Raw genomic sequence first — 22,068 nt, 5'->3', positions numbered from 1 at the left:
CAATCCCTGCAGCTTACACACTATCACAGTACGGACAAATACATTAATACTTCCCCTCTTTTTTTGATCTCATCTGCTCAAATGCAAAAATCCAATCTCTCCTCAGTGGCTAAGCTCTCTGGATATCGCTCACTTTTGACTCTCATTCTCTTTAATCTCCACCGCTGCTCTTTGTCTCGGCAAAACAACAATGAAAACAAGTCGCATGCATTGTGTCTTTATTATGAATGTGCTGCAGAAGTATAATATTCCAAGTGTCAGTTTATCTTTAGTAATTTTCAACTTTTATCATCATTATACATTAATTAAAAATCCACAACATGCCAATAACCACAAAGATTATAGAAGCCCGGTGGAAACACAATGACCTGTCAGATTCTGTGCCTATATGTTAGATCATAACTACTTAATGCTAACTCATATATATTAACTAGAGAATTATCACAATATTGAGATTTAGAGCTGCAGAATACATCAACTTTTGATTACAATTAAATTTACATATTAAGTGCTAACAGAGGGAAAAAAAACTGCCATATTTAATCAGCACAGAAAATTGTCTGCAGGTGTGAACCCATGACATGATTAAAACTCCAGGATGTAGTAAATAAGGAGAGTTTTAAACCCAGTTGTTTCAGATCACAGTGAGAATCGCAGGTAGATTAAGATTAGAGGTTAGTTAAGGATACACAGGAGATATAATAATAATAATAATAATGATAATAATAATAAATCAGATTTTAAAAGTAGTACTCCACAGTATTGCTATTTCTCACACCCATAAAACCATGTCTGAACCAGTGTTTTACAAATTCAAAAGACAGCATCCTACTGTGTGTGACAACAAATAATGAAGGTGTTAATTGCTGTTTTAAGGGTTTTTCAAAGGGACAAAAAAAGCCACAATCTGTTTGGTTTGAAAGTACAGGCTACCTGTGGATGCAGACTGAGGCTACAGCCACCAACTTTGACTGAGCGATTTCATTTGTTAACCAAATAGTGATGCCCATATACACAATATCATCTGTCAACTGCGGCACAGCACTCCAAGAGCATCACACTATGAAATTCAGTTTCAAAATCTTTTACAAACATTATCAAAAGATTTAGATGATGTAGCATAATTAGCTTCAACTGTAAAAGGAATGTCTTGCTACAGTGTTTTTGTTTTTGTGAACATTGTACTGTACCCCTCCCCCGGCTCACAGTGGTCAGTGGTGTCAAGCGGATAAAACAGGAAAGTTGCAGCAGAGTAAAAACACTTTCTACAACAATTCTGTGATCAGAGTTGGGTTTTTACAAAGCAAGAAACTTTTTTTTTTTGGCACATATTTTTCCTTGCAGTGATGACTGTGCCTTCTGTGTGAGACTTTCCATAATCCCTTCCAGTTTAGCACCCGTAGCTAGTCCTTGGTAAGCCTCTTTTTCATCCTCTTTTGCCACCCGTACGCTCAAACACAAGATGTATGGGCGGGAGTCATGAGATCCACGGAGAGGAGAGTCGGAAACACAGAGGAGACACTGAGATTCAAAGTGTTTCTTCTCTGCAAGGGTGAATTTCTGCTCTGCGATTCCAATGCAAAAAAACAAATCCCAGAGTCTCTCCACGTATGCGAGGGGATTTAAGGGCAAAGCTGAAACTCGGATGCGTCCTGTTGTTGGGCGGTGCTGTGATAGGATGGACTTTGGGTGGACATTTTGTTGCGCTGAAGCTGGGAGGTCAGACCTTCTCTGTTTCAAGTTCTGTGACCACCTCCACTTATAGTCCACCTCGTCTGAATCACTTCTGCGGTTGATTGATGGGATTTCTCGAGAATCGTTCTGAATGTGTTGACCGGAATACGAAGAGGCTGATTAGACTGTCTACTCCTGTCTCCATCTAACAAACAACAACACCCCCTCCCCTCCTGACTCAGAGCAGTTTGCATATTTCCTTCCATTAGCAAAAAGGTATTTATATAGATTACAGAAATACAAGTAAGCACTGTATATCGGGTGCATTATTTGTCACACATCCAGGTAATGACTAGGCGGTAAAGACGGTGGTGCAGGTGCGGGGCCAGACGGTCAGTTGCCTTATCCAGTTTCATCCTGGGATGAAACTCAGGTTTTCACATTTACTAAAAAAAAGGAGAAGGAAGCGTATTAGTTGAAGAGCTATATATTCTGCAACTTGATATGGATGTATAAACTTTCACAGACCACAGAGAGGACAAGTTATGTAATGAAAAAAAACACGGGTTGTTGAGTCCCAGAGCCCTGAAAGCTGTGTACAATTGCTCTTCCAGTCATTAAGTTAATTAGGACATCTCTTGGCTTAATGAGACCCAACAGGCTGCACTCAAAAACACAAGTACAGATAAATATGTGCTTAAACTGAAGTGAAAAGGCAAAGAATCATTTAATTGACTGACCCTTCATTTATATTTTTAAACATAAAGTACTGCAAAAGACAAATACTAGTCCCTTTCTTTACAAGTCTCTAATAATCACTGGTCTGTTATCAGCAGTGGTGGAAGAAGTATTAAGACCTTTTACTTAAGTAAAAACAGCAATACTACAGTGTAAAAATACTTTGTTTCAAGTAAAAGTCCTGCGTTCAAAGTCTTAAGTAATAGTACAAAAGTATTAGCATCAGTATCAAAAGTAAAAGTACTCATTACGCAGAATATTATTATTATTATTGAATTATAAATGGTGATGCATGACTTCATCACTTTAATGTCGCAGCTGGTAAATGTGGAGCTCGTTTTAAGTACTTTATATACTGCTGTGTTACCTGTGATAATACATCATAACGTATTAGTTGATTTATTTTTTTGATTTTATATCAATAATCTGAATATGCAAAGCTGTCAAATAAATGTAGTGGAGTAAAAAGTACATTATTTGCTTTCAAAATGGAGTGGAGTAAAAGTAAAAGGTAAAATAAAATGTAAATACTTTTAGTAAAGTACAAGTAGCTCATAATTGTACTTACGTACAGTACTTGAGTAAATGTACTTAGTTACATTCCACCACTGGTTATCAGAATCCCTTTATTTGGTACAATAAATGTACATTTATTTGTCTTGTGAGCATGTCAACAACTCACACACTGACATACATTATATATATATTTATGTATACATATGATACAGGGACAAAAAAACTTCACATTTTGTACAAGCAAGGCATACAAGAGACTACACATATCACTCTACAGATAAACACACACACACAGCAATCTGAGGCATGCAGCCGGTTACAGCTGGAGGCTGGAGGCCACCCGTGCAAATAAAGAAAGATGTCAGAAAATGTGGATTTGAGTCTGATGTGATTAACATGCTCTGATCTTTGTGTAGTGTTGACACAGTTCCTAAAGTGCCGCAGTGTATAAAGCCTCGTTCAGGCATTGTAACTAGTGTGCAAAAAAACATGGGTAATAATATCAGTGATTGCAGTTAGGTTGTGCTAACGGAGCTAAATATTATATTGTGGTGGGATAAACAGTGACAGTAGCAGGTGTTTGGGCCAGGAGGATCAGTGAGTGGGTAAAAAGGTGAGGTTAAAGGTCAGATTTGGGACACTCACTGGCCAGGTTGACAATGCAGGCGATGATAATGATCGTCCCTCCTACTAGTGACACCACGGAGAGCATCTTGGCCACGCGTCCCAGACGCACGGCGCCGTCCAAGTTCCCCTGCTCGAGGCTGTTCTTGGACTGAATAGGAGAAACCATCTGTTAGCTCGGTGCATATTTAAAACTCAAAAACATGACAAAAGATGTTGTTTTTCTCACCATGATGGAGTAGACAAATCCCACGATGTTGATGGGCCACACGGGGCAGAAGCAGGCCAGCACGGACAGGAGGAGGTAGTCTTTGACCTTGGTGCGGTCCAAGGGCGGGTTGGTGGCGATGCTGGAGTGGCGAGAGATCGACGGCCTGGGGGAGAAGGCGGTGTAGCCGATGGAGCTCGCCCTGCTCCCCTTCCTGGTCTTGGTGTGGTGGGGGTAAGAGATGGAGTGTTGTCTTCTCGGAGGAGAGCAGATGACTGAAGAGGTGCTGTCTGCGTCGGACACCGGATGGATCCCGTTACCTACACATGAAGGGCGGAAAAGGACGGGAGAACGTTTGAAACACTGGAGGAGGTTAATGTGCTCTACTAGGGAGCTCTTTCATGCACTGGATCTTTCCCCGAGTGAGCTGACTAAGCAGCTGTGTGACCCCCCCCCCCCACCCGCCACCCCTCCTCCACCCACCCGCTGCCTTAACAGGAGGTCAAACTCAGTCACTTACTATTCTGCAGCTTCTCGTTGATGACTATGACTAGCTCGTCTTTGGATTTGCTGCGGGGCGGCCGTGTGTCGACCGGGCTGCTGCTGCTGCTGTGGATGAGTGGTTCACCTATGACTGGCAGGCATGGCACAGAGACGGGGGCTTGGCTCGACAGAGAGTCCTCCTGGTCCAGCAGCGACGGTTGTTCCTCCCCTGGCCAAATGGCGGGAGCTGGCATCATGTTCACAGCCATGCTGACAGCCGAAACGAAAGCCTCTGTTTGTGGTCCAGTCCTGTGTGTGCGGCCTGTAGTTCACCTGGGGGTCAGAAAATGGTTTTAAGCATCTTTGTAAATACAGGATGTTCCCTCCCATCTGCTTAGGGACTGTACAAAAATGAGTGTGGTGGGAAAGAGGGTTTGGAAAGAGAAGAAGGGAAAGGATGCTTTCAAATTTTTATCACCCAAGAGTTAGATTTTATTTCACTCTAAACAATTTATCAAATATTTACATCAAAAAGATTAAATTTGTGTGCGACAGAATATTTCAGGTGCATTTTCCATACAAGGACAACAATCATGTCTGTATCACGGTATTTTTCCTCATCAACTAGAAGTTAATAAGATCAATATGTCAGTTTTGACATCCAAAATAGATGTCAATCTTTGTCATTATTAATGATTCAACTTTATATATTTCTACACAGGGTGTTATTATTTCTAGCCTAGATCTACAGTAAAGTTAAATATATCTAATAAATAATGTTAAATGTGTCGTTGATAGCTACCATCACAGCTCTTGGTTCACAAATAAAGAATGGCTTGAATATTCAGTAAAAAGTGCATATCATTTTGGCAATTGCTAATGTGTAAATTAAGATTCCATTAAAGGGAAATTCCATCGATTTTACACATCAAAGTCTGTTTACAGGTCTCTACAGATCTACATTAGCTGCTACCAGAATCTCAGACTAAACTGTTGAATGGCATTGTGGGTAATATAGTCGCCAGGGTAAAATTAAAAAAAGATGTCATAGTTTCTGCTGCATCTATTTTGACCAGTGTAGTAGTCTACTCTTTTAAAAGGAACAATATCCCCAAAAAATAACTTAAAAAAAAAAAAAAAGGCACAATACGTAGAATTTGGCAGCATCTAGTGGTGTGGTTGCAGATTGCAACCACATGAACCACCGAGTACAAGACCGTGGTAACGCCGTTCTCTTCGCTCAGAGGCCATCCTTACCATAATAACAATGGTTTTGCGCTCTGCGGCTCACATTATCGCAGTTTCACAAGCGTGTCTGAGAACTACGGTGACCTTCAGGTAACGTAAAAATGCGAAAGGCTCTCTCTAGAGTCAGTGTTTGGTTTGTCCGTTTTGTGCTACCGTAGAAACATGGTGGACCCTTTGAAGAGGACTCACTCCTTATGTAGATATATTCTAAGCTAACGAAAACACGATTCTTAGTTTCAGGTGATTATGCACTAATGAAAACAGTTATTATATTAATTTTCTGCTAATAGATCCCCCTAAATGTTACACACTGTTCCTTTAAGGTTTAAATTAGAATAGGCCTACAATATCTGACATCTTTTGTTATTGATGGCAAATCAATAGTTGTACCAAATGATAGTATTTAGAGATGAGTTTCAAAAATATCAATAATGCTGGGGAGTAAAATATCCCTCACAATCTAATAACTTTCATACAGTCCCTAAATACATTCTGCTTTAGCCGATTTAGAGTTTGGATCCAGGCTCAATATCAACATAAGCCTCTTTATAATCCACTTCAGATCACTCCTTATGTCATGTTGAATTGTAAATAAAAGGTAAAACAGATAAAAACACACTGCATGTCCCAGTGTGTAAAAAATCAGGCCTCATTAAAATAGCAGCCCATCTATCTCAGGTAACAATGAAAGCAGGTCACAGTGACACAGGGAGTACAAAGGCATGGCAGATGGAGGCAGGTTCCTTTGAAACGATAGGAGCAGCCATGGTCTCTCCGTGCAGGTGTGTACATACCATTATTATTCCATCATGTGTACACAGGCACTAAGGCATATGGTTGTTGGGCATAGAACAAAAGGTAAAAAAGGGCAGAGCAGTAAAAAGGAAGAGGACAAAGGAGATCTAGTCGGATAAGGAGGGGGCATTAATTAGTCTCCTGCTCCATTTCAATTCAGTGGATGAGAGCTGCTGCTGCTGCTGCTAAAATTGCAATGATGGCACAACATGCATTTGGATTATTGCATTTAAAGCACATTTTATACACCAATACACGGGGAAATAATAAAAGGTGGAGATAAATCAAACTGACCTTTTTTAATCCAGCGCCTGTCTCAACACAGCCGGAGCGTGCCTGCTTTTGTCATCCTTATTCTCAAGTGCAAAAATCATCAGACACGACCAAACATCTCCTCGGTGTATTTTTGCAAAACCTATTTGTGTAAACAAAAAAAAAAAAAAAAATCCGACAATATCCTATGTGCAAGCTGGAGACGCGGTGGTGTTTACAACGCCGTGTTGCAGCGCAGTGTGCTGGGATGGATGGACGGATGGATGGGGAGTCTCCTGGTTGGATGGCAGGCAGGGTGGATCAAGCAGAGAGGAGGGGTGTGTGTGTGTGAAATGAAAAGTGAAATCAACCAGACTACGTGCTGTGGGAGAAGGAGGAGGAGGAGGAGGAGGAAGGGAGGAAGAGGAGGAAGAGGGGGAGGCTGGATTATAGCATCCTCCTCTGCTCACCCAAGAAAACAAGCTTCTCACACTGAATATTTATCCAGATGCTGCATCACATCAGTCTGAGATAAAAAACCTCTTATAAACATGACCCCAATTAGGTATTAAAACCAGAAATAGGAGATAACTACCCCCAGAGAGAGAGGATGACTGATCCGAGAGGTGATTCATTGTTGGGTCCTATGTGAAACCATCACATCTCTTTATGTTAATTAAATAAACACTCAAACATTCAGTGACACGTGAGCCATTTATTAAAAAGCTTGAGTGCTGCCACCAGCTGGGACACAGTAGTAACTACAAAAACATCTAAAAAAAAAAGCATACATGACCAATAAAAGATTCTGATATACATTAAACAAGGATATAATATAACCATTTTCAAAAAAAGAAAGAAAAAAAAATCACTTTCCCATGGCACTCAGGATGTTTGCCTGGAAAAAAAGATAAATAAATATTAGCGCTGAGAAACATGCAAGATCACTAAAAGCTGCATAATGTGCAAATACTGGCTATGATCTACAATTTATTAGTACGAAGTCTACAGTAACGACAAGTTATTTTTATAAAACGGTCACTATATCCTGACAGTAGTGCATGTGACAGGTAATCTGAAAAAAAAATTCATGTTCCTCTGTGTCCTTCGATGCTCCTAATGGCATCTGCAAGATGTCACAGACCGGAGGAAAACAACCAATCAGAGCCGAGCTGGAGTCTGCCATCCCTGAGCTGTCAATCACTCGCAAACTCCGATCAAACGGTCAAACTAGGCAGCGCTGATGAAATATGAATCAATATTCTGTTACTGTAATGCCTATTTCTCACCTCAAATGTTTTCAGAAACATCTTGTAGTGTACTGTTTAGCTGTAAAATGAGAAAGTTTGTGACCTTGCAGCCATGTTGAGGAAATACCAAGCACCGCCCACCAGCTGGAGCACACTTTCTCATTTTACAGCTAAACAGTACACTACAAGATGTTTCTGAAAACATTTGAGGCGAGAAACAGGCATTACAGTAACAGAATATTGATTCGTTTTTTATCTGCGCTGCCTAGTTTGACCACTTGATCAGAGTTCACCAGTGATTGACAGCTGCCTCCGTTGAATGAACAGCCAATAGGAATGCTCTCTCTGAAATCACCTGTGATTGGCCAAAGTCTCCCGTCACAGGCTAGATTTTTTTAAAGCTTGGAAACAGAGCCATGAGGAGGTGCAGAAGTCTAGTTATCTCTAAGCGCACTTACATCTAGAACTTAATTACTGAAAGGTTATTATGGATTTGTTTTTCCCATTGATGCCAAAAACATTCTGCCAACTGCAGGTTTAAGTACAGCTGAGGCTGATTGGAATGCCATCACTTGTTTTGCATGTATTTAGTCACAAACACCTGCTGAAGGCCCTAGATGAAAAGTCAGGACATGAATGTTCTGTACCAAATGTCATGGCAAACTATCCAGAGGTCCTTGAGGGGGTTCCAGCAAAAAGGGGTATAATTTATTTTCACTATAATTCCATCCATAAGTAACAATGACCTAATGATTGACTATTTTGGTCATGGGTAACTTTCTGTAAAAAAAAAAAACCATCTAAAAAGCAATAAATCCTAACAGATGGGTGACAAAATCTTATCAAATAGGGGTCCATGGTCTAATTTGCACTCTGCGGCTCATGGTACCGCAGTTTCACAAGCATGTCAGAGAACTACGGTGGCCTTCATGTAAACGTAAAAACAAGAAAAGCTCTCTCTAGAGCCAGTGTTTGGTTTGTCCGTTCTGGACTACTGTAGAAACATGGCGGACTCCGTGAAGAGGACCCGCTCTCGATGTCGATATGAAGGGCTCATTCTAAGGTAACGAAAACACAACTATTCTTATTTTCAGGTGATTATATACTTGTTAGGAATATTATATTCCATTTCTGCTCATAGATCCATGCCGCATTTTAAGTAACTGCAAGATTAAGCTTTGCAAACTCTATTGATTTCCATTATGTAAAGCTTGCGTTTAATCTCTTGATGTATTTGCAGAAAGGCTGGAGAGCAAGTCCATTTAAAGTCTTACAGAGCTGCAGCAGATCCACCAGAGCAGCTTCAATTGTAACGTTCCATTCTGCCACACATCTTTTGCTCAACTAATCCTGGCTAATTAAGCAACAAATCTGTATTCATGTCTAGCCTTCAAATGTAATGTTTAAATGTCTGCTTTATTGTATCTCACTGTATCCTGTCAAAACCTTTTTTTAACCCCACTGTTCTAATCATAATAATAATAATCATAATAAGAAAAAATCCCCCAAAATATTTCACTGAAGACTTGGCTTACCTTCATGAAGGAGGAAAATCTCTTTCCTGTCATACCCTCAACTTTTATCACATCTTCCAACTGCAAAATAATAGAGCATACATAAAGTCACCACAAGTAAATGAAAAGCTGAAGTTAGAAAAACACCTCAGATGAGGGATTGTCGTTGGGCGAGTTGCGCGCTTAAATAAGACGTTTTTCTCTACCAACCTTTACGAAATGACCGTGGATCTCCCTCCAGCCCAGGATGAGCTTTCCCTTCTTGTCGCCGATCTGCTGCAGACCCTTCAGCTCTTTGAGCGAGCCGGTATTGAGAACGTGCAGGATTTTCTGTCTGGAATGCTCCAGCACAGATTTGTCGATTTGGGACTCCCAGCAGCTGTTCACCATTATGTTCTCTTTACCATCTGGAAACTGAGAGAGATAAATACAGTATAAAGTTAGACTACATTTACATATAGTATTTTATAGAAAACCTTTTTTAACTGTCAACATATATTTATCCATATTGGTCTGGATTAGAGGTTCATTTTTGACCTAATAAATTTGAGATCTTGCTGCGTCTGTCGAGACAACAAATTGAACCTAATGCACTACGTCAGCTTGTATCTGATGCTTGCAACTCTGCAGATGTGTCGAGCTAAGCGCAGCACAGTCGAGGCTCGGATGCTGACCTCAACCTGGTCTGAAAGCTTTCCCTCTTTCTTCTTGACGCAGACGGACTGTTTTTTGACGACAGCAAGCTGCTGAAGAGGCTGGAGCTGGGACACTGATAGGGAGGAAACCACATAGAAATGAATGTTAAATTAGATTTAATGCTACACATGAGAACTCAATCAGTTTACAATGACAAGGTTATCACTGAGTGAAAAAAAACGCAGTTTTAAACAACATTTTGCATTGAAACAGTTAAAATTTCACATTTTATTTGGAGCCTAGTGCTGTTTCAAAGCCAAATGCATGAGACAGGTACCAAGGTACCTGTCTCACCCAAGCTGATGAGGGGTTTAAAAATAATTCCTCCGCATCGTCATTGAATACATTTTCTGGCTCCTATATTGTACACTGAGCTCTTGTATCACATTGCAGCTCATCAATACCGCCAGTGATTCAACATGATAGAATTAGTGAGCAACTACTCTTCAGGGAAACATGAACAGCAGAAGATTACACAACAGAAGGTCATTTTTTTTATATAGCATTTGCTCATTCAAGGGCAATTTAATTTTTAAAAGTCTATAGTCTTAATATGGGGATTCTTTGCATTCATTCCCATAGATGAAACTCATTTCTATTTGACTGTCTGCTAAATTCATACAACTTTAATTTAAATATTAATGAAAATGTGAATAGGCAAGTTACATCTGAACTCATCCATCATTTCTAGCTGACCTTGTAAGGGCTGGACCACGGCCTGCTGCCTATTGGCTTTTGTTGCAGTTGATGGTTTTCTTTGCAGAGGAGCCGTGCTGTTCTTGAAGGCAGGCTCATGTTTGCTGCTGGATTTTTCTCCAGCCAACCGATTGAACAGCTTGGCCTTGCTCTCAAACTCCCTCTGCTTCTCTTTAAGCTCCTGCGAAAACAGAAAGTGGGGGCGAGGTTGGCTATCAAATATCCATGAAGAAGAATTGAGTGATCAGTATAAAAAAGCTCCCACAGTATCTGGTAAATCACAGACAGAAAGAAGAGACAAAAGGCCCAGACACACCAAGCCGACATCAAAAAACTAGCGGCGATTAAGGCCGACTGTTGCGTTGCCTCTGTCTTGGCCGACAAGTTGCATTTGAACATACCGCAAAGACTGCAGCTGACGGCCAGTTAGCATGTACGTTCTGCGCCTGAGTGAGAGGAAATAAGTCTCCACACCAGCAGGTAGCGGTAGTCTGTATTCGTCATTCAAAAAGGGAATCCTGGAAGACCGAGGACTGCAGATATACAAGCCGTTGTTACTGTATGATACGTGCATGAAACAAAGCGGTGTTTGCCGACCATTTTCACACCACAGAAAATATCCGTGTATTGGAATGATCAGATGAGATGAAAAATGAGAGGAGCCTTCAGTGTTTTTCCTTGACTTTACTCATTTGCTTGATTTCTTCCCCTTCTGTTTCTCTTCTCCTGCTCTGATTCGTTTAAGCTGAACAGCAAATCAGAGTGATTTCTCCCACTGACGGTCTCTGCCGCCGATTCAGCATGCTGAAAAACCTCCGACACGGGCAGACTAGAGCCAACAGTGCGAGACACACCGCAAAAACTAGGCCGACAAACGCTCACTGGCAGCCGACCGTCGGCTTGGTGCGTCAGGGTCTAAAGGTTGGACCAGGTGCAGATATAAATGACTAAAACTTATATTATGCAGGGTTACATAACACTCAGGTGGATAAAGTAAGAGTGTGTTTTCACCTGGATCTCCTTGCGTGACTGAGCCACATCTTTAAGCATGCCGAGTTTATCTTTGTCCTGGCAGTTCATCATCAGCTTCTCCAGAGCTATTAGTCTTTCCATCACTGACGGTTCTGACGGACTGAAAGAGACACAAACAAATCAAGAAAGGAGAAAAGTAGGTAGACAATGAGGGGGGGGGGGCAGTATGGTCGGGGGCTTAAAGGTCAGTGAATATAATTTGACGAGATTCATAGCGCAGACAGATTTATACACCTGATAACAGATGGCAAGAAAGCAGTGCTAGTATCGCTCTCAATAGAGATCCCAGTAGACACAGCAGCTGTAGCCAATGGGAGCACTGCACAGAGAGTTGCTTTCAGTGCAAGCTACAAAATCTACTGATTTGAGGCTACGGCTTTTTTAGGCTGTTGTCGTGTGGATTGAATTTGATGAGGTGAATTTGGGCAGATGCATTTTTCTCCACAGTCCAACATCACAGTTCCAAAGTCTGATTAGCCAAACAAACACGTCTGTGTGTGAGATTTTTAACCTGTGGCACTGTGCAGACGGGGAGGAAGCATCCTGTTCAGCCTTCCTCGCGTCTTTCTGCTTCTTCTTCTGTGGCTCGGTGCCAGACCCCCCTGCCTCGTGGTCTTCTCTGGTCCGCTTTGCTGGAGATGAAGGCAGAAGGGAAATTAACAGCTTAGTATTCAGAGCACTCGAGCAACGCTGTTTACGGGGTCCTCTGGAGTGTAAAGCAATTCAGATGAAGATGGCACAGCATCAGTCAAGGCTGCAGTGCAGTGCCAGAACTAAAGTACTGGGAAAAACAGAATCTGAATATATTTAAGGAAATGCTCTAAGAAAATTCCATAAAAACAGCAAACAAATATTAAAATGACATCCATCACACCCAGAGACAGCTGGCTGTTTACTCTCAAAGTCAGCATCCTCTGGGATGTGACACGGGTGCCCCCTATTGGCCTTATATCACATTCTGTCAGAGCTTCCTCTTCTTGGCCTATTACATTTCTTTCTATACTTACAAGCCATCAGAATGAAAAAAGTGAGTGCATTACTCACCTGGCAGCACAGGCACGGCCACAGTTTCACAGGTGAAGGGCTTGTTCACAATGAGCTTGGATTTGGAGGCAAAGTTGAGCGCGCTAAACGTATCAAAGTAGTATTTGTACTCTGGTGCGATATTGGTGATCATGACAGAGTGTGCCGAGCCGCCCAGAGAATCCTGTAGCAGCCGTGTCAGTTTGCTGTCTCTGTACGGCACGCGGACAGCGGTGCCCGAGTTAAGAGAGTCCACGACCTTGTTGAGAGTGAAGAGTGACAGGTTGATGGCGCCGCTCTCCTTCAGGCGGATGCCCTGGTTGCCGGTGCGACGGTTGTCCTCGGACCCTGCGAGGTCTATCAAGTACAGCTTTCCGGTCTGTTGTCTGTGGGGTAGGGCGCGCTGAGTACGTACAACCTAAATCATTGAAAAAAGATTTGAAAAGGGGAAGTGACACAGAGGTCAGACATGATGGAAACACAGGGGAGGGGTGACAAGAGGAAAATGCCAGGTTAAATGAGGTAAATGTAAGTGTGACACATTATGTATTTAGTAGTACAACATAGGAAGTAAGCATGCAGAAAAAGGACAATGTTAGTAAAATGGAGAGCAGACACCAGTTTGTTTCTCTCCCAGAATAGTCCCAGAAAGCCCAGAGGTTGCTAGCGGGAGTGTTGCAAGTGAGAATTGATTATAGCACCAGCTACCAAATCCTGACCTACTGCTCAGAGGCCACGACCTGTTTAAGATGCCGTTTGAATATCCACTAGATACCCATGCACAGAACAGTTCAATGAAGAAAACAGAGTGACTCTCTCAAAGAGAATTGTAAATGAACATCTTTTCTCAGAGTTGATCAGATTGCACATCGAACCTTGAGGAGGAGGACTGCGTGGCTGCGGCTGGAGCGCTGGTTTAGTTTGGTAGAAGCTGTGGTACGATTGAGGCTGGCAGGGACAAATTGTTTGTCAAAATCTGAGAAGGAGGAGATGGTTGTGTGAGTGAGGCCGGGGATGAGGATGTTCTTGTCCTTGTCCTCTCTGATTGGTAAATCCTGGGAGCTTGGCGACAGAAGATCTTTCACCTGAGAAAGAAAGATAGATTGTGCAATGTCGAACATGAAATAGCACTTGATTAAAAGGACCACCAGACTTTGAAACAGCAAATAAACTATTAATATTGGATAACTGACAAGCAACAAGGTGGATAAAAAAAGGTATTAATGTTTTTAAAAGGTGAGGACAAGTTTAGAAGGGGAGCAGAGTTATGAGAAAGGTTTGATTATATTGAGAAGTGGGGGTTTATGAGAGTGATATGATTTCAGGTATGGGAGTGCATGAGCAGTCGAGTTGAACACCGTTTACTGAAGACTGCATTACTGGTTTGACAAATGAAAAGGGAGAGTTAGATGGAGACTGGTTTTGCCTATGTAATTTACATGATGATGAGTTAACCTTTGTTTTTAAATAATAAGGGAATTTATCAGTGTTTATTTGTAATATTTAACAAGTTATTTCCCTTCTAGATCAATAAAAAAAAATCCAGGTGATAGTCAGATTTTATTTCCATTTGCAACATAAGAACTAACTCACCCATTTCTTATCAACAGAACAGGAAATGGCTCATTTTAAGCTGAACATGCATACAATATGTTACTACAGTATGCTGCACAGAGGCATGTTAACACTGAAGTACAGCCTTTTCTTTATTAGTAACATAAATGCCAGAAATCGGCTGCCAAATGCCAAATTAGTTGTATACAGATAAATTGCTCTAATAGCATTCTGTTCATATGGTACAATGTGTGCTCAACTTGGATTTTTAACTACTGGCACCAACATTGTTTCACTCTTTTACACTATTTCACTTGGACAGAAAGCCTGAAACTACTGGGTCATACCTTCTCATTGTAAATTTCCAAATAAGACATGCCAATGCTGTAGTCCCATCCTTCCTCTTCACCTTTCGCTTTGACCAGCTTGAAGACCTCGCGAACGGCTCGTGGGATCACGCCTGGCTGATCTGAGCTGCCCATCATGGTGTGGGTCTTACCTATGATAGAGGAAGTGGTGAGTTAGCACACAAAAAATGCAATTTGGAAACGAAGCAATTCATACACAACAGTAGTGAACTTTAAGAGCAAATTTCCTGGGCAAACACATAAGAGGCGACAAAGAAGGCTTAACACCTTAATTCAAAGTAAAGTTCACACTATTAATATCACATACATTTATACCATTAAAGCTGCAGTGGGTAAAATTGGAGCAATCTGAAAAAAATCATGTGCCTCTGTCTCCTCTGGTGCTCCTAACGGCATCTGCAAGATTTCACAGACCGGAGGAAAACAACCAATCAGATGCGGGCTGGAGTCTGCCACCCAGCTGCTGTCTCTGAGATATCAATATTCTGTTACTGTAATGCCTATTTCTTATCTCAAATGTTTCCAGAAATATCTTGTAGTGTACTGTTTTGCTGTGAAATGAGAAAGTTTGTGACCCGGCAGTCATGTTAAGAAGTTGAGGAAATACCAAGCACCGCCCACCAGCCGGAGCAAACTTTCTAATTTTATCGCTAAACAGTACACTACAAGATGGTTCTGAAAACATGTGATGAGAGAAATAGGCATTACAGTAACAGAGTATTGATTCATATTTGATCAGCGCTGTCTAGTTTGACCGGACTTTGCGAATGATTTACAGCTTCCTCCGTTGAATGAACAGCCAATAGGAATGCTCAATAGGAACACTCTCTCTGAAATGACCTGTGATTGACCAAAGTGTTCAGTCACAGGCTAGATTGTTTTAGAGCCTAAAAAACAGAGCCACGAGGAGGTAAATAAGTCTAGTTTCCTCTCAGAACACTTGAATTACAATATGCTGAAAGGTTATTATGGAATTTTTGCCCAATGATGCCAAAAACATTCTGCCTACTGCAGGTTTAACAGAAATGTTAAGTGAAAATTGGAGACTGAAAGTGCCTTGATTAGCATCTTTAATATGCAACTAAGTAGACAAATGCAATATTGCAGTAACATACCAGCTCCTGTAGGTCCATAGGCGAAGACACTGGCATTTTGTCCATTCAGTATGTGTGGTAGAGTGGGCTTCACTGATGAGCGAAAAACTTCCTGCTGTGTCGTTTGCTCACCATGAAAAGCGTCAAAACTGTGGGACAATAATTAATTAGAGATTATTTACAAGAGATTTGCTTAGAAATGAGAGTAAGTTAAGTGCTAAGATGCAATGAGAATATTACTAAAAAGACCAAGATGTTCCAGTGCAAGGGAAATGTTTGTGTCTGCAGGCATAAATATTTTTCAAACTGTATTAAGAAATCTCATGTACAAATTTATATGCCGGCTTAATCACTCTGAGAATGACATAATCTTGCGGTTGACTAACATCAGATTTAGCACTACACGGTACCAATCACAGCTGTGGAGGCACTGATATAGTTCTTTATATCCATATGAGAACTATGAGGACTTTAAACATGCACTATCTACAACCATCTTGGACTCTAACCACTGGCGCACTTTACACTATACATCCTATACACCACATATGTACATATTACATTTATTTATTGACGGACTGCACACACTATGTTCAACCATTCACTCTATCTTTTATATCTATTATTGTTTTTATAATTTTTGTATACCTTTACCTCTCCTGTGTTTTACTGTTTGCTGATTTTGCTGCTTTGACACCTGAATTTCCCTCCGGCGATTAATAAAGGTTTATCTTATATGTAAGGATTTGAAGTATGTATATATATTTTTTAATATTTTTTAATCATGCCTTTTATAGTGCTTCCTGTATTGTAATGTATTATATGTAATGTATTGTTTTTTCTTATCTGGACCTTGAGTCTACAATAAAGTTTGAATGAATGAATGAATGAATGATCACTGACTGGTATTTGACAGTTTCTGTAGCATTTCTCCAGTTGATTATCTCCAGGTTCTGTGAGTCCAGGCCTCTCACACATGACCCCTCTCCTTTCTCGTCTTCATTGCCCATATAGGGCCTCAGACGAACCGCTACCCGAACCCTGGACGTCTTCTTGTGTGCTCCATCCGACACCAACACACGCTGAGCCATGATAGAAACTCCTCAAAACAAGAAGGCCCTAGATAATAATAACACAAAACAAGTTAGCCAACAAAGTAACTGTGTTTTACTTGTGTCAAATGGCAGCTTATATTGTAAATTATTAACAAATGTGCTTACAGGTAGATATCAATTAGATGTCCTTCAAACAAAGCATTACAATATTAAGTTTGACTTTATCAACGTTAGCTTCAGTGGACTCGTGCTTATCTAAACAAACATTACTCGGCTAATGTTTGACTGTTTTATAGAAGGTGTTGTTTCCTTAGTGCTTACCGATGTTATTTGTGGATTCCTGGTTCAAAACTTTAGTTATTCTCCTCCAAGTTTCCCTTTTGGCAACATTGCGTAGAGTGTTTTAACAATGGCGAGCAGCGAGCCTCCGGATCTAACCGAAGACTTTTCAAATGAGGAGCGCTGCAACCGGAAACGAGCATCAGCCAATCAGAGCTCTGCTTCTGCTTTCTTCTTCTTTGGTGTTTATTGGCGGTTTGCAAACCATCTTAGAGGTGCATTACCGCCACCAGCTGGACTACTGGAGTGTGGAACAGGAGATTGTGCAGAAACAAAACAAAACAAAACAAAACAAAACAAAACAAAACAAAACAAAACAAAACAAAACAAAACAAAACAAAATAAAACAAAACAAAATAAAATAAAATAAAATAAAATAAAACAAAACAAAACAAAATAAAATAAAATAAAATAAAATAAAATAAAATAAAATAAAATAAAAATTAAATTAAAAAAATAAAAATAAAATAAAATAAAAAATAGAATAAAAATACAAAAATAATAAAATAAAAATAAATAATAATAATAATAATAATGACAAAAACTCTAGATTCATTGAACTAAATCAGTTTCTCTTAAAAACTATTGTAATTATGAATAGTAAATTGCATATATGAAAACAACCTTGAAAAAGGGAAAAAATAAAGTATAAAAAAAAATAAATAAAATAAAATAAAAATTAAATTAAAAAAATAAAAATAAAATAAAATAAAAAATAGAATAAAAATACAAAAATAATAAAATAAAAATAAATAATAATAATAATAATAATGAGGAAAACTCTAGATTCGTTTAACTAAATCAGTTTCTCTTAAAAACTATTGTAATTATGAACAGTAAATTGCATATATGAAAACAACCTCGAAAAAAGGGAAGTATAAAAAAAATTAAATTAAATTAAAATCAAAACTAAAATAAAATTAAATTAAAAAAATAAAAATAAAATTAAAAATAGAATAAAAATACAAAAATAATAAAATAAATATATAAATAAATAATAATAATAATAATAATAATTAGGAAAACTCTAGATTCGTTTAACTAAATCAGTTTCTCTTCAAAACTATTGTAATTATGAACAGTAAATTGCATATATGAAAACAACCTCAAAAAAGGGAAAAAATAAAGTATAAAAAAAATAAATAAAATAAACTGTGCTACATCCCTGTTAATGTACAAATTAAAACTGCAATATTTTTTCACACTACCCCTTTTCTGACTCGGTGTAAAATGCTCAGAATTCAAGATTCAAGATTCAAGATGTCACACCGGTTGTACAGGTACAAACGTGTGAAATACTTTTTGCTGGGAAGCTCCATTAAATTATAAATTATATTACATTTACATTACAATTATAAAAGGAAATACTTTATACAAGGGCATATTAAGAACATATGTATTAAGAATATATACAGTATATACAGTATAGGATATATTTTTGTGTTTTCAATTCCAATGTACTTAGGTGCAAATGGCAAATAAAACTCTTGAATCTTGAATTTTTAAATAAACGCATTAACGTGAAAAGTGAAGCAAAAACATGTTTATTAAAATCTCGGCCCAGAGGTTCATTCAGGCATGTATGCGGGTTGCTCGCTGCGCCGGAAGTCGTAGACATAAGTAGATCTATATAAACACACAGCTCAACTGCTGTCTGTTGTTCGCGCCGTCGTTGACCAATCCGCATGCTGTTTAATCAGCGCGCATGCGCAGAACCGAGCAGCGCGTCACACAGCTCTTCTAGGTCCAAAATGGCGCTGTGTTTACGTCTCTGTGTAATCGTGTATTATCTATAAGAAGTCTCATGGAAAGCTCTGGTGATTTTAGTAACACCTGGAAAAGATAATTAGACCATTTAGCTACACCTGTGATCTACGACAAATTCGGTAATGACAATTTAACATCTTATCTAAGTGTTAGTGTCTTTAGGCCTGGTGTTAGCTCGCTAGTTAAAGTCAAATAAAGATATGTGTTGCTTTGTTGACTGCTCACCATGCAGCAAAGTGAACTGCTGTCAATAGGCTACCAGTTATGAGCATGATACCACTCTGGGCTAACTTTTACCTCACATAACCTGTAGTTACTTTCTTCTAAAATGCATTCATGTTTGTGTTGTAGCAGATCTGTAGCTGTAAAAGTTCACCACCAGGATGCAGGCTGAGGCCACAGACTCTGCACTGAGAGAGGGCATAGGGGCTCTGGATGTGAAGGACACAGAAACACCTGCAGCAGGCAGAGAGGAAGAGACCAACACAGAGCAGCAGGACACAGAGATGACAGCTGCCACAGAGGAGGACACAACACCCAAGGATGAAAAGGGTAACTCCATTAAGACAATGACATATCTGCATATTGAAAGCACACATAGTAAGCAGGAAGTTTTAGTCTTTATTCAGTCTGAACAATGCCGGATGTGTGTTAAAAAAAGATGTTTAATAACTCTTGTTGTGACCTTTGTTTTCCTTCACCAATAGCTTTTGAATTATTTCCCAAGTTTTACCCAGTGCTAGTACTGTATATTTATATGTACAGAGTAGGGCTGCATATCTTTTATTGCACTTTCACATTAAAATAAACTCCCAGATTTTATAAAATGGAAAAGTGTAATTCAAGAAGTAAAAGTTATGGAAAAGGGAACTCACAAAATACAGAATATGGAGGATATTTTTCAGAAGATAGTCTAACAGAAGGAAAAATATAGTTACATGGGTTAACACGCATGCACATATACATATGCTCGGAGGTGACCTGACGTGAAGGACGATGCATATGTGTGCCCATGTAAATGATATTACTAGATTTTTTATTAATATTAGTTATTCTCAGATGGATATCGCTGTTTGTTGTGTGTAGAGGTGTATGTGTACAGTAGTGCTGAGACAGGGGAGATGGAGACAGACAAAGCTTCAAAAACCTTTGAATATTTCTCACCGAAGCTTCGAAGCCCACAAAATGGTATTCGGGACAGCCCTAATAAAATGTAATACTGAAGTGCTACAATTATGCTTTTGTAAAACTGCCTTTCTACGCATTTTTGCAGATGGAGACACAGATGCAGTGGAGGGAGAAGTACACAAGGATGAACCTCGGGCAGACTCTGGGCTGGACGGTGAGGAGGGAAAGCAGGCTGCAGGAGCGGACGGCGAATGGGAGCTGGCGTACAGCGACGAGGAAATGGAGGACCCCAAAAACTGGATGCCCCCTACCGCTGAGATCAAAAGACTCTATGAGCTCCTCTCTAAAGGGGAGAAGCTGGAATTGAACTTTGTGCCCCTTCCCAGGAGGCCCCCTACGCCCGAACGTACACCCTCGCCGGAAAGAGACGACGAGGAAGACATGGCAAAGGACAGAGAGAGGGAGGAGAGAGACCGCAGGTACACACTACATGTATTTCTCATCATTTCATCTCGAAGACTTCTGGTTTGTGTACAGGTCATGTGAAGCCTCATGACTTTTATTTTTCCAGGCCTGTAACTCCAACTGAGTTTGACTTTGATGAAACACAAGCCACTCCGAAAAATGCCTTCGTGAACAGACGCAGAACACCAGGTAATAAGCAGTGAGATTTGATGTTTAAAACCTTGAACCGCATAAGCTAAATGAATGGTGTTTTATTGACGTTTTCTCTCTTCTCTCTCAGGGTCTTCGGCCCGCTCCTCTGTGAAAAGGGAAGCTCGGCTGGACAAAGTACTCTCGGACATGAAGCGCCACCGCAAAATCGAGGAGCACATCATGCGCACGGGTCGAGATCTCTTCAAGAGCGAGAAGAAGCTGGAGGAGGCTTTGTCTCCAAACAGCCAGAAGGAGCGGGAGAAGGAGAGGGAGCGAGACAGCAACCCCAACACCATCTTCTCCCCGAGACAGAGGAGATACTGAAGTATTGATAAGAGATGAGGACTTGACCACAGGCAAATAAGGCCAATATGAGCTTTCCAAGGCTTTTTCAAAACTTGAATTTTTTTATGTAACAAGTTTTGTATGTTTTTTATGTGTGTTTTGTATGTTGGCAATAAACATTTTAACTCTGGAGAATGTTAACTGCTGTTATCGGTGAGCAGTAAGGGTGGGTGATACAAATATTTTGTAACAGCGTACGATCATGATAGCAGTATACATTGTGATATACTAAAGTTTGTTAAACTTCATGGATAAAATAATATAAAGATGTATTGTTTGAATTAAATACCTGGCAAGTGAAGGTATATGATCACATTTATACAACAAAAAAAATCATATACAGCCCCCCCTCTCAACCCATATTGCAATAAAGCAGTCCTGCTCATTAACAGACATTTCCCACAATGGCCTGGCCTAGTACACCATTTCATTCAACAGGTGGATTTCCTTTCATAAAACAGACAATTAAAAGCAGTTTTATATTGTACTGTAGTGAGAGTATCATCTAGTCCAATGTTTCCCGACCTTTTTCCTTACAGGACCCCTTTTCTATCATTGAGTAAACTGACGACCCCGGACTTAGTGACATATATTATGGATATTTCATATTATAGTTAATGCATAACAATAATAGTACAGAACTACTGCTAAATTGAACAATTAACCCAAATAGTGAACGCAAGAAGTGCAGGAAGTTTGCGTAAAACGAGCCATTTGGATGAATTTTGAGCAGATTATTTCCTGTGAATATGGCATCAGAGATGAGTTTTCCTGTTATTTTAGTAACTTTTAATACAATTCTGTCTATAAAATTTTATTTTTGAACAATCATACGTACATAATAGCTTATTTTGTTTTGTCAAATTCAGTGTTTTCTTCTCCCTGACGCTTGGCCGTTGTCATATTAGCTCTTTGGTTTTTCTAACTGCGTTCTTTTCTAATGCAGGACGAGGCTGTTGAGCAGAGAAGGAAGGCTCTGTGAATGCAGCTTGTGTTCAAGTCTTCCCTGTGT

General features: G+C 39.8%; 3 protein-coding genes across 4 annotated transcripts; 1 reads left to right on the top strand and 2 right to left on the bottom strand.

The window, feature by feature from the left end:
- Positions 1-201: 201 nt before the first annotated feature.
- prrt2 (proline-rich transmembrane protein 2) lies at positions 202-7,038 on the bottom strand. Its single transcript, XM_037754590.1, has 5 exons — positions 6,581-7,038; positions 4,281-4,576; positions 3,782-4,080; positions 3,574-3,703; positions 202-2,120 (listed from the first exon to the last, which is right to left on the bottom strand). The coding sequence occupies exons 2-5, from the start codon at positions 4,510-4,512 to the stop codon at positions 2,104-2,106; spliced, it is 678 nt and encodes a 225-aa protein (XP_037610518.1). The 5' UTR covers positions 4,513-4,576; positions 6,581-7,038; the 3' UTR covers positions 202-2,103.
- Positions 7,039-7,233: 195 nt separating this feature from the next.
- On the bottom strand, positions 7,234-17,300 carry kif22 (kinesin family member 22). Its single transcript, XM_037754586.1, has 13 exons — positions 17,142-17,300; positions 16,669-16,884; positions 15,787-15,914; positions 14,651-14,802; positions 13,625-13,834; positions 12,771-13,167; positions 12,238-12,358; positions 11,706-11,826; positions 10,695-10,875; positions 9,977-10,071; positions 9,513-9,716; positions 9,324-9,383; positions 7,234-7,436 (listed from the first exon to the last, which is right to left on the bottom strand). The coding sequence occupies exons 2-13, from the start codon at positions 16,854-16,856 to the stop codon at positions 7,407-7,409; spliced, it is 1,887 nt and encodes a 628-aa protein (XP_037610514.1). The 5' UTR covers positions 16,857-16,884; positions 17,142-17,300; the 3' UTR covers positions 7,234-7,406.
- A 1,515-nt stretch (positions 17,301-18,815) lies between these two features.
- On the top strand, positions 18,816-21,461 carry pagr1 (PAXIP1 associated glutamate-rich protein 1). Of its 2 annotated transcripts, none has more exons than XM_037754589.1 (5): positions 18,816-19,045; positions 19,281-19,478; positions 20,200-20,533; positions 20,626-20,708; positions 20,800-21,461. In XM_037754589.1, the coding sequence occupies exons 2-5, from the start codon at positions 19,310-19,312 to the stop codon at positions 21,033-21,035; spliced, it is 822 nt and encodes a 273-aa protein (XP_037610517.1). In that variant the 5' UTR covers positions 18,816-19,045; positions 19,281-19,309; the 3' UTR covers positions 21,036-21,461. The 2 variants fall into 2 exon arrangements, with proteins under 2 accessions (XP_037610517.1, XP_037610516.1); XM_037754588.1 differs by having other exon boundaries at positions 19,278-19,478.
- The last annotated feature ends 607 nt before the right edge of the window (positions 21,462-22,068 follow it).

This window comes from Sebastes umbrosus, chromosome 20, assembly GCF_015220745.1.
Source record: "Sebastes umbrosus isolate fSebUmb1 chromosome 20, fSebUmb1.pri, whole genome shotgun sequence".
Classification (NCBI taxonomy): domain Eukaryota; kingdom Metazoa; phylum Chordata; class Actinopteri; order Perciformes; family Sebastidae; genus Sebastes; species Sebastes umbrosus.
This window is presented reverse-complemented; position numbering and strand designations above follow the sequence as displayed.

Excerpts from the sequence above, each read along its gene's own strand:
- pagr1 (XM_037754589.1), top strand. The coding sequence starts at position 19,310 with ATGCAGGCTGAGGCCACAGACTCTGCACTGAGAGAGGGCATAGGGGCT. Across the intron at positions 20,534-20,625 it reads AGGGAGGAGAGAGACCGCAG|GCCTGTAACTCCAACTGAGT; the intron begins GTACACACTACA and ends TTATTTTTCCAG. Across the intron at positions 20,709-20,799 it reads GAACAGACGCAGAACACCAG|GGTCTTCGGCCCGCTCCTCT; the intron begins GTAATAAGCAGT and ends CTTCTCTCTCAG.
- prrt2 (XM_037754590.1), bottom strand. The coding sequence starts at position 4,512 with ATGGCTGTGAACATGATGCCAGCTCCCGCCATTTGGCCAGGGGAGGAA. Across the intron at positions 4,081-4,280 it reads CAACGAGAAGCTGCAGAATA|GTAACGGGATCCATCCGGTG; the intron begins GTAAGTGACTGA and ends CTTCATGTGTAG. Across the intron at positions 3,704-3,781 it reads GATTTGTCTACTCCATCATG|TCCAAGAACAGCCTCGAGCA; the intron begins GTGAGAAAAACA and ends TCTCCTATTCAG.
- kif22 (XM_037754586.1), bottom strand. The coding sequence starts at position 16,856 with ATGGCTCAGCGTGTGTTGGTGTCGGATGGAGCACACAAGAAGACGTCC. Across the intron at positions 11,827-12,237 it reads CCGTCTGCACAGTGCCACAG|TCCGTCAGAACCGTCAGTGA; the intron begins GTTAAAAATCTC and ends TGTCTCTTTCAG. Across the intron at positions 10,876-11,705 it reads AGTCACGCAAGGAGATCCAG|GAGCTTAAAGAGAAGCAGAG; the intron begins GTGAAAACACAC and ends CTGTTTTCGCAG.